The sequence below is a fragment of the Sander lucioperca genome, chromosome 12 (genome assembly GCF_008315115.2).
Source record: "Sander lucioperca isolate FBNREF2018 chromosome 12, SLUC_FBN_1.2, whole genome shotgun sequence".
NCBI lineage: Eukaryota > Metazoa > Chordata > Actinopteri > Perciformes > Percidae > Sander > Sander lucioperca.
The window spans coordinates 17,852,377-17,863,486 of NC_050184.1; the positions used below are offsets into that span (position 1 = coordinate 17,852,377).

At 41.7% G+C, this 11,110-nt stretch overlaps 1 protein-coding gene and 2 non-coding genes across 3 annotated transcripts; 2 read left to right on the forward strand and 1 right to left on the reverse strand.

The window, feature by feature from the left end:
* Nucleotides 1-1,629: 1,629 nt before the first annotated feature.
* trnae-cuc lies at nt 1,630-1,701 on the reverse strand. Its single transcript has one exon. It is a non-coding gene; the product is annotated as a tRNA-Glu (tRNA).
* Nucleotides 1,702-2,543: 842 nt separating this feature from the next.
* Nucleotides 2,544-2,625, forward strand: trnas-aga. Its single transcript has one exon. It is a non-coding gene; the product is annotated as a tRNA-Ser (tRNA).
* A 2,103-nt stretch (nt 2,626-4,728) lies between these two features.
* Nucleotides 4,729-8,976, forward strand: ppdpfb (pancreatic progenitor cell differentiation and proliferation factor b). The gene is made up of 5 exons (XM_036007895.1): nt 4,729-4,990; nt 5,837-5,933; nt 6,637-6,714; nt 7,977-8,070; nt 8,472-8,976. Exons 2-5 carry the CDS (start codon nt 5,879-5,881, stop codon nt 8,584-8,586), a joined length of 342 nt encoding a protein of 113 aa, XP_035863788.1. The 5' UTR covers nt 4,729-4,990; nt 5,837-5,878; the 3' UTR covers nt 8,587-8,976.
* The last annotated feature ends 2,134 nt before the right edge of the window (nt 8,977-11,110 follow it).

Sequence of the window (11,110 nt, forward strand, 5' to 3'; positions counted from 1 at the left end):
TTTTTTTCTGACCTATTGCAGCTACAACATGTTGCTCTTGTATCCTGGCTCTGCTTTCAGTGCAGTGTCTCCAAATCATCATCAAATTAGACTTCTTATATACCTTAAAATATTTTCCAAATCATTTCACGATCTAAGCCAAAACCTCCCGACAGTAGACCAAACTAACATTAAATGACCCAATACGCAGCACTTGTAAACAACATCCCGGCTTCAGTGTATCAGAAGTGTATTTTCTTGTTTTTCTCGTGTTGATCATTTTGGTATTTTAATATATTCCTGTTAGGTGAATTTGTCGTTTTCTTTTGGCTTTCCTTCTGCAAGGAGAGGTGGCCTTTTAGAGAGGATTGCTGTTATTTGTACAAATAATTTGCCATCGGTTTAAAGAAAATAAGTTGCCAATATTTAAATATCTGTTACAAAATGCTCTCTCTCTTTCTAGCCTCTGAATCTCACAAAGTCTCTGGCTTTCTGCTCCACCAAGATGCACACTACAAGAAATATTATTCTCAACTCATTTACTTTACAATCCTAAAATCCTATTTTTCTCACACAAAGTGGATACGTTCCCTCATACTTTTTTGCAGGGCAATTATCTCACTCTGTACGAGAAAAATACAATTTTGAATACTGAATTAAATGACTTATTACTTATTATTTTTATTGTTTTGCAGTGTAGCGGTCGCCTGTTTAAAGCTGCAATCAGTTTTAGGGGACTGATGGATAGATATTATGATGTTCTTTTGTTTTTGGGTGCCAGCTGCTGCAGATGACAGTATAGTACTCGTAGCTTTATTTAGGCCCTGGGCCTAGCTGATATAGAGTATCAAAAGGGATCAGATTTGGAAGACTATGGTGAATTAATTTAAAAAAAAAAAAAAAACATGATTTGGTTTTGTTGTATATGTTTGGATATCAATAAAGCATTCCTTTAAATGAACGAGTGGTGTTTCGGTCAGTATTTTCAATCTGCCCTTGTTGAGATCTGCTGTAAGTAAGTTTATTAATATGACTAATGCTAGAATCTGAAACTGGATTTAGTGGTCATTACGATTATTGTCAAATTGTTTCGGATAATTTGTATATATTGTCATCCGTAGTCTGAATTTGATGGGTTCTGTTGCAAAAAGAGACTAATTGGTAATCCTTTCTTACAAATTAAATGATTGGCACTGGGTTACATTTAATAATTTGGGAACTTTTTAAGGAAAACGTAGCAGTCTTGAGCAAGTTTTTATTTTTGTCAGATTACAGAAAGCTGAATGGATGTCGGCGTCTGTAGGACCTTGTAATTTCTGATAATACTAGAGTGATTGTTCATCATAATGTATGTGCATTCTGCCTGTACTATATAACCAAATACATTATGTGTGTGTGTGTGTATATATGGGCTTATTAAAAGATGTACACTAAGTAAAAGTATAATACAGTAGTCAATTACACAAACCAATCAGTTAAATATGAATTCAGTATAGTGTAAAGCTGATTCATTCTTACAAGTAAACTGTTTGCAACATGGGTTGATTTGCAACAGAGCTTCATTCGTTGCAATCTATGGTAAAAACCCACTTTATATGGTCATTTTTCTTGTGTACAAGACAGTGTAAATAACTCTGCAAAAAAGATCAGTTCCCTGACCGGGAATCGAACCCGGGCCGCGGCGGTGAGAGCGCCGAATCCTAACCACTAGACCACCAGGGAAAGCTGTTGATAAGGTGCTCTTTGTATTTCAAATAGCTACTTTCCAACTGTACATGAGTCTAGTAACTTTTTGTGAGCTAGCTTGTGGACTAGATTCACCGATTACCTTTAAAACGTACAATATGTAGCTTTCTGCCGCGGTCCCGGCGAGGACGTCCGATAGCCGATGTTGTGCAGCATGATGTCCCCTTCACTTTTTTTGTAATCCTAACTAACTAGTCAGTGTTACTCAATCAATATCAGTAAATAAGGTCTCTGATGTAGTGTTGTAAGTGGCATATAATCAATGAAAAAATGATGCCATGTGGTAGAAAAAAAGTGTCTTGTGTCAAAAATAAAATGTTGACGATTTCTCTGGGTATGAAAATTGTTGGAAACCTTTGGCATAGTGTAAGTACACAACTCAACAAAATATATAACATAGGTAGCCTATATAGGTATATAGCCAGAGCCATTCTCTATCACTCTGGGTATAGCCATTTTTAGACATTTTGATGCAGAAATGTTACATATTGTACCTTTAGGATAGACGCTAGAATGCAGCTAGTTATCGAACGACAACGTAAGCATACTGCGCATGCGTCAACACGGTTAATTAAATCCGAGTTCCGAGTACAATGTGTAACGCACTACAATGGTTATTCGAACCCTGCGACGTTGTATTAAATACATATAACGCCAAGCGTGCATTAATCGACTTTCTGTTTCTAATCCCTTATACATATAGATGTGACTAGGGACTCGGACAGACAACGGTGGATGTATTAGCTGACGTTACGTTTTGACAACTACTACTTGTCACTCGGTATCACGAGATTTCACCAGAGAGTAGTTGTTTACAAGTTGTCGTGGCCGAGTGGTTAAGGCGATGGACTAGAAATCCATTGGGGTCTCCCCGCGCAGGTTCGAATCCTGCCGACAACGGGCTGTGTTTTGTCTTCAGTTAGTAGGTTGGTTAGTTCCATAGACTGTGTAAAACTAGCCTTCTTTAGTCAAACGATTGTTGTATACCGTGCGATTCGACAGGTTCTTTCTGTGACATTGTATGATTTACAATTACTCTCGAACGTATCACCTGGGTGCCCGTGTTTTGACGCAAGTTAAGAGGACGAAACGTCCTGTGTCAAAAATAAAATTATAGATTTTCTCTGGGTATGAAAATTGTTGGAAACCTTTAGGATAGTGTAAGTACACAATTCAACAAAATATATAACATAGGTATAGCCATTATAGAGACATTTTAATGCAGAAATGTTACATATTGTACCTTTAAGATAGATGCTAGAATGTAGCTAGTTATCGAACGACAACAAAAGCATACTGCGCAGGCGTCAACACGGTTAAATCCGAGTTACGAGTACAATGTGTAACGGCATTCTGACTACTACTTATCACTCGGCATCGCGAGATTTCACCAGAGAACATTTGAAGTTAACTTTTGCAAGTTACCTGCCAGCACTAGGACTGCCAAAAACATCCTAACAATCTCCTAACGATTCCTAACAAGTCCTAACATATCCAAAATGATTATTGGGCGATGGACTAGAAATCCATTGGGGTCTCCCCGAAGTGCGCAGGTTCGAATCCTGCCGACGACGGACCGCTTGTTTTGTGATTGATAATGATGTTGTCATGTATTAGGATAGATTCATTTTAGTGCAATACAAACTTGTGTCTTCTTTTACAAATACTTGAATAACTTGATTCAAGATGATTTTCAACATGTATCTGCACACAAGAAAATACAACTACATATCCCTTCTAAAGATCTACTATATTGAATTTCAAATGAGGTGCAATTCATAGATTTCACCACCAGAGTGAGCTCCGTGTACGGTGCTTAGTGTTGACGTTGGGGACGTAATTCTCTCTGTGGTCAGTCAAGGTTTTAGCATACAGTACATCCATGTAATGGAGGCAGTGATTGTGCAGAGACTGACACTATGGAAGTAACTAAAATTGTGTGTGTGTGTGTGTGTGTGTGTGTGTGTGTGTGTGTGGCAACTGTTTGATTATGCAACCCTGCCTCCAATAGAGAAAGGATGAGTCATTATATCAACCCATACGTCATTGGTGCCAAGCCTGTGGCATTCTACATGTATTTGATTGCAATAAAGCATCGTGGTTATCAATAACTAACCAACCTTCAAACTGTAAATGATATGAAATCATACTCAGGAGGGCTAATTAGTCATCCATTCATTTTCTATTATTATCAGGATGTGGCGCTAATCTCCACAGTTTATATACCTCTATGTGTCTGGACCATAGACTGTTAATATTAATATTTAGCCTACAGTATATGGTCTTTACCTTATGGGACCTAAGAACTGACATCATTGTCTTTTGTATTGAGTAGGCTACACTTCCTGGGGGCTTTCCCTCTTTTCATTAACTTTATTGCGTAAATTCCCAACTTTCTTTTAATACCATCTATGATTCACACATGGCCTACAAGTTGTGACAAAAACACGGCATCATACTCAAAGTATTAAAGTCCTGTCTTCACTCTCAATAAGGTGGCACATTCTTATAGTATCAAGACATAAGATACATCCAACTCTCTAAAAGAAGCCTGTGGCATATCAACCATAGACTGTACATATGTCCTTATTATTTATCAATTATTGCTACAAATATTTCCTGAATTCAATTCTAAAAAAGTTCAAATGCTGGCAGAGAACTTTTGTGCATGTGAAATGTTCCTAGTAGACTAACTTGGTTGAACGAAACCCATATTTCTGATATTAAAAACTTAAAAAAATGGGTCAAAGTTGACCCAAGGAGTTTTTAGAACAGGCTGACCCTACACTGGACTGAATAAGAAGGTTGTAATGAAGCTGGGGGGGGTGTGTGTGTGTGTGTGTGTGTGTGTGTGTGTGTGTGTGTGTGTGTGTGTGTGTGTGTGTGTGTGTGTGTGTGTGTGTGTGTGTGTGTGTGTGTGTGTGTGTGCCTTGCCTTGCCATATAGACTCTGTATAAAGAGGTATGAACCGGTATGAACTAGCACCAGAGTCCCGTTAATATACAATATATGGCCCCGCCCCCCCCCCCCCGGCTGACGTCTACGTCACCGTCCCCCCCTCTCTTTCTATAAAAGCTCGAGCCGAGCCGTTGACTCCAGCAAGAAGCACCGCTGATATATCCGTTACGGACGTTGGAGGGTTACATTTACCCAAAACTTGTTTTCCAATGGGTCCCGTCGCCTAGCGTTTCCTCCCCCAGCCTCGCCGACTGACTGAGTTGAATTGGGTGCTACTGAACATCAGCACGTCTGGGTCCCTAACAAGGCGAGTGTCCCCCGCTGGTTAGAAAATGGTGGTGGTGGTGGTTGTGGTGGTGGTGGTGGGTGAGGGCCGAGTGTTTGGGGGATAATGGCAGCTGTTGCAGTTGTGTTTTGTAAAAAAAAAAAACCAGAATAACAAACGTTATGTAGCTGCGTCTCCTCTCGTTGAATTCTCTTTTTCGTGTCCAGAGCTAGCTAGCTACTACTAACGGGGTGATGTCGCTACGTAAACAGCAACTGACAGTTATTTAAATGTCAACAGATGAAGATTTTGTCTTTGTTTGAGACAAAATGTCCTTACGAGAGAAAGGGGGTCCAGCTTTACGCTTTGTTCTTTTATCGCGACCAAGACGGCCGTTGTTTAACACCTATGGTCACTTTAAATGATGCTATTTTTCACGTAACTGAAGAATAACGTCAAAATGTCGGTTTGCTGCAGTGAAATGTAAACAAGCCCTATGCTAAACGGGGGCTGACGTCATCCTATAGACGACGTGTACGTGCTGTGAACGGCCAAAGAAAAGCAGCTTATGTGCATTTTCATATTCGGGTTATTATGTTTTCTATATTCCTTTTAATACATGCCTTGAGTCAGCTGGAGTACAGGATGCTTTTCTCTAACCAAAGACAACATTATAAATCAGCTGTTTATCAAGCACAACAGCCAAACATATGCATAAATATAGAGTACACCATCAAAGGGAGTTATAGAGAGAGTCATTGATTATGGAAACAATCATTAGTTGCAGCCCTATATGTTAGTAACTTCAGAATAACGCCAGTCTCCGATCCTTTGCTGAGTAAGGTATCCCAGTCTGGTTTTGATCCTACTGTTTATTTCCCTCTGCAGGTTTCCATCAAGCACAGCGTACAGCGACCCAGCTACAGTAGAATGGCAGCTATTCCAGCAGGCGGCTCGCTGGTGGCGACCACTGACTACTACCGGAGTGAGTCTCTCTCCTTACACAGACACAGGGGCCAAACCGGGCCGGGTTAGGGTTAGGGTAGCTACGGCATCGTGACCCTTTCAGAGTCCTGCATTTCACCGCCAGAACGCTAGACGACTAGAGGTTATTTTGCGAGGTGTCTGCCAGCAAGCCAACTGCCCACAAAGTACCAGTTGCAGGCGAAGTACTAATTTCCAAACGTTAACTGACATATAGACACTTTACAAACAAACAGTCACCTCAACGTAAAGTTAGAAATTCTCTCAGAATCAGGAAAGGCCTTATTGCCACAATAAGTAACACTTGTGTGGAATTTGCCTTGGTGAAAGGTGCATACATAACCAAACAAACAGACATATTAAAGCTGTAGTGCCTAACCTTTTGATATTAATGAACATCCGTTCCATTCAAGCCATTGCCGAATGAGTTGCTACAAAGCTAATTAAGCCTATCAGCTCCACACAACTCTCTCTGGAGTTCTCAGTAGGGCTGTGTTCAGAAGATTGTGGCGTCCGGAGACTTAGTAGTAGCTGTAGTAGCAGCAACGGGATACAATGCTGGGTCAGTCAGTAGAGCCTCAAGGCGACGCCCTTCCTGTGTTCTTGTTTAGTTGGTATATCTAGAGCAGCTGCACACTAGATGGGATGGGATTAAAGCGACCACTTGTTTTAACCCTTTTTCTGCTCATTCTTTCTCCCCGCAGGGCGCATCGGCTCTACGTCCAGCAGCAGCTCTTGCGGCAGTTCGGAGTACAGTGGCGAGGTCATCCCTCACCATCCAGGTGTGTGTGTGTAACAGAGAACTCCAGATATTCATAGCTTCCTTGCACAGTTAAATGTGTGTCATTGTGGGACAAAATGAAAGATGAGGGCATTTCTAGGCCTTTATTGTTGATGGGACAGCTTAGACTTGAAATATATTTCCACAGAACAACATACACAAGCTGATTAAATGGATGCATCTGTCATATTTATAGGAACCCAACACAGTGACTGTTGGCTAAACACTGCTACTCCAAATACACTGACTCACAGCTGCTGCGGCTGAGTATTATGTTTTTGCTTTTGGAAAGAACAGTGTGTTCCCTTGTCAAGAGGAGCAGCAAGCGCAGCAGCGCGTCTCTGTACCAGATCCAGATGTGTCTGTCTCTCATGAGCAACCGAGCGCCAGTTTCAGGAACCTCCAATGATCGCTGCGGTTGAGTCAGCTGTTGCCTCAGACCACACAGCGCTACTACGGTTGAGTCATGCTAGAATACACCTAGCTCGGGTCTGACCTCGCTCCTTTCTAATCTAGCAGGATAGTGGCTTTCAGTTGGGTATTTTTGCACTTTCCCCTCTCAGGATTACTCCCATTCAGTTCTCCGCTCAGGATTAGGATGTCACTGTTAAAAGCAAAAAGCACCCAGGCTCCTGGTGCGCAATTCTAACCCTCAGCACCAGTTAATATCTGCTGAACTCACCAGTGATCCTGGATCAGTGTGTCAAGGCAGCTTTATGTGAAAACCATCTGGGCTGACAGAAGTGCTGGCTCTGGGTTTGTGTGGGCATGCCTGTTTTAACCGCTGGGACGGACGGACACACACACACACACACACACACACACACACACACACACACACACACACACACACACACACACCCCATTTGTATGTAAATGCAGCTGTTCAGACACTTCTCAACGTGTCACAGTCCGTTTGTCACTAAGCCAAACTCGATTCTGAGACCTGGGGGGAGGAAACCTGAGTCATGGGTGTAGCTGATGAAACGCACACTCAACTTAAACACACACACACACACAATCTTAACATGTGGTCACTGTAATGTTCAGTCTGCCGTCTGGCTTCAGTGGCTAGTTGTTGTTTTACTTCTCCTCAGCTCATAATGACGAGCAAAGTAGCTGTAATCAGATGAGGAATTTGAAACTGAAATACGCTGTCCTGGAGGGTTACAATGTCAAATTCCCCAAAAAATCTAAATGGAACCGTAGGTACTGTGTAACCTTTTTTATAAACGTGTATGTCTTCATTATCTGCCTCCACAGGACTCCCCAAGCAGGACTCTGGTCATTGGTGGTCCAGTTTCTTCTTTGGGAAGCAGCCAGGGATGACCCCACTGACCGAGGAGGCACAGCAGAAGTAAGCATTGCTGACTCACCCCCCCTAATACTGCCTCTGCATCGTAGTCTTATGTAATCCTGGTCCTAATCCTACCAGTGTCTAAAACAAATGCCCAGTTGCTGCTCTCTCCAACAGATTGGATATGGAGCTGCTATTTCTCTGCTTCTCTAGTCTCTCTAGTCTTCTGCTCACAGATGAGTCCAGAATGACAATCTGTGAAATGTAGCGGACTGTTTTCCTGCATGGGGTGGAGATGTGTTAACATTCTGAGTATTTAAAAAAATAATTGTGCATCTGAGAAGATGACCTGTCCCTGTGCAAATCCATCAATTCTTCCAGTGTGACGCACAGACCCAACCTTTCCATTATACAGTATCAAGACTATATTTCTTACAATCTCTCTGTCTGGTCTCTCTCAGGGCGGGGGTCCGAGGCACGCTGACGAATGGTCAGATCACCTGCGTTGCCAGGGAGATGGTGACGCAACGCCAGGTGAGCGAGAGCAGCGAGGCGGGAAGCCCCACCTCCTCCTGATCCTGCAGTCTCACTCTGATCCACGCCACACCTTGGAGGGGGGGGGAATCAAACCAGCGACCAACGCTAGGTGACGGGAGGTTGTCCCATCTACAACCTTCTTATTATTATTTTTTATATTATCATTCATTGTAGTTACAGGCTGCCTTACTTGTTTTTGTTCCTGCAACCTTGTTTTTTTTTTTTTTTAGAGAAAAAAACAATAAAAATAAAAAAAAAATAGTCAATGATGCAACTGATGAGTTCCATGTGTTGTTGTTTTTTAAGCATTTGTACTGTGTTTGTAATACTGTGTTACATTGACACATCCACATGCCTTTTGTTAGACATTTTTCACTTTTGTCTCCCTGTGATTGCAAAAATGCAATAAAGTAGACTCTTGCAGCCTAATGTTCTGTGTTGGACTCCCATCTCTGTTCTTCTCACACACACAACATTTAAAGCACAAATGTGCGTATTACACAATGTTAAAAGTGCAGACCGATGAACCAAACTCCTGTCTAAACAGGAATGTCTTCATCCACAGAAACAGACCGTAAGGGAGGTGGCAGAGCATTCTATAGTTCAGGTGCTAAGCACTCAAAAGCTCCATCGCCTGGGGCTCTGGACAGGCACTACATTTAGCACAGCAGACCAAAGTGAACAAGCTGACAAATATAGGTGGAGGAGCTCAGCCACATGTGCTGGAGCCGGGCCATGCAGTGCTCTGTACGTACAGTACGTGTAAACTGAATCCTACATGCAACAGAGAGCCAGGGAAGAGGCATCAGTACCGGGGGATTTTGTGAGATCGTCTGTCCAATTAAGTAACCATAGCACACTGACCATTCCATGCAAATGCAAACATTCATTTGTACGTTTAATAATCGGCCGGCCCACACAGACCAGATGTTGAGTCTTGACCAGCATGTTCATCGTTTGGTTTTGGAACATTGCTAACCTCAGGTCCATTGTGTCCCCAACTGAATTTGAAATGATTGTCCCCCACACACACACTTTAAAATTCGTTTATTATTTTATTTATACATCTTGGTGATCGGCCCCTATTTTAAACAATGAAGAAAGTAAGACATTTTTGGGGGGATTTTACATAGTTTAGTACTGTTCTTTGTAGAATGATTTATTATTATGATCAACTGAATTATTTTCCTGGATTTTGTATCATCATAGTCCCTAAATGTATGTAGAAACGCAGGAAATGGGAATCAAATCGAAACCACACACACACACACACACACACACACACACACACACACACACTTGTCAAACCAAAGTTAGGCCCTTGGTTACAATCGAATGTTAGTACACATCCAACTTTCTGTGTGGTTTTTAAGAACACTATTTGAGCTGTCTGTACCTTTCAAATAAGTGGTGTGTTCAAAGAGCCCTATAAGGAGCAGGAGGTGAAAGTGCTGGTGTTTGCCAGGGAGGGATTGAGTGAATGGTTTTGTACAGGGCTATTCCTGGAACAGAGCAAACAGAGAGCAGCACTTCACGTCCTCCAACTGCTGCTGCTGAACCCGGAGTCTGGCGTTGTGTGACTGTTTGCCCAGCGTCTACACACCCACCACATCTGGAAACTCTATCAGTCTCTGTGGAGAAAAATCTAAATCCTGCACAGCTCCTTTGTTCCGACCTCTCAATAACCTGAAAAATTCCCTTTGGTCCTACAGCCCACTAGTCCGACGTCCCTTTGTTTCGAAAAAAAAAATAAAGAAACCCTCTGCTCCGACATCCCATTGTTCTGACCTATAGGCTTTTGTGGATCACCTCCCATAACTTCAAATCTGAATCAAAAATAACAAGTGAAATGACTTCTCTAGCTTATTAACACATTTAAATGTTTAGCATATCTTTGAAAAACTGAAATTTATTTTTTTTTGGCAAAGTCCAACAGGGTAAAGTTAGTTTTGGGTTGGATATGTATTTATATTTCCATAAGCCTGCAATGATAATGAATAGGAATGGAGCATAATCCCTGCAATAACCAATGTGAAACTAACTTATTAAGACGCCTCATCTTGGCTGTTTCAAACAGGAAACTTCGGGATTCCCGACATGTTAAACAAGGCAAAAATCTTAAAGCAATATTATAAATAATTGTCCCTAACCCCATATGGTCGGAACAATGGGATGTGGAAGAAATGGGAACTCCCCCCTGCACAGAAAGGGTGTTTTTTTGCTTCTGAAGTTTCAATCCTTCCATTTTTAGATGTGTATTTGCTTCCAAAGGTACACTTTTCTTCACTTTTTTCGAGTTGACACTAAAGCAACTTTAAAAAAAAAATGTAATATCTAGAGGACCTTTCCTAAAGTTAAAACAAAACATGAGTGGATGTTGATAACGTAAGAATGACCTGCGTTCTGTGTCACAGCTTTGGCTCATTTGTTCCACAAGAGCGCGTCACCAAGAAAAGGTGGAAGCCAATGCAAATAAACTGTTTCCCTACATTTTAGCGTTGTCTTTTTTGTCCATGATACAGTCAGCGTTTAATGACGGCAGGTTTTGTCTCGTCTCATCTCG

Excerpts from the sequence above, each read along its gene's own strand:
- ppdpfb (XM_036007895.1), top strand. The coding sequence starts at position 5,879 with ATGGCAGCTATTCCAGCAGGCGGCTCGCTGGTGGCGACCACTGACTAC. Across the intron at positions 6,715-7,976 it reads GGTCATCCCTCACCATCCAG|GACTCCCCAAGCAGGACTCT; the intron begins GTGTGTGTGTGT and ends CTGCCTCCACAG. Across the intron at positions 8,071-8,471 it reads ACCGAGGAGGCACAGCAGAA|GGCGGGGGTCCGAGGCACGC; the intron begins GTAAGCATTGCT and ends GGTCTCTCTCAG.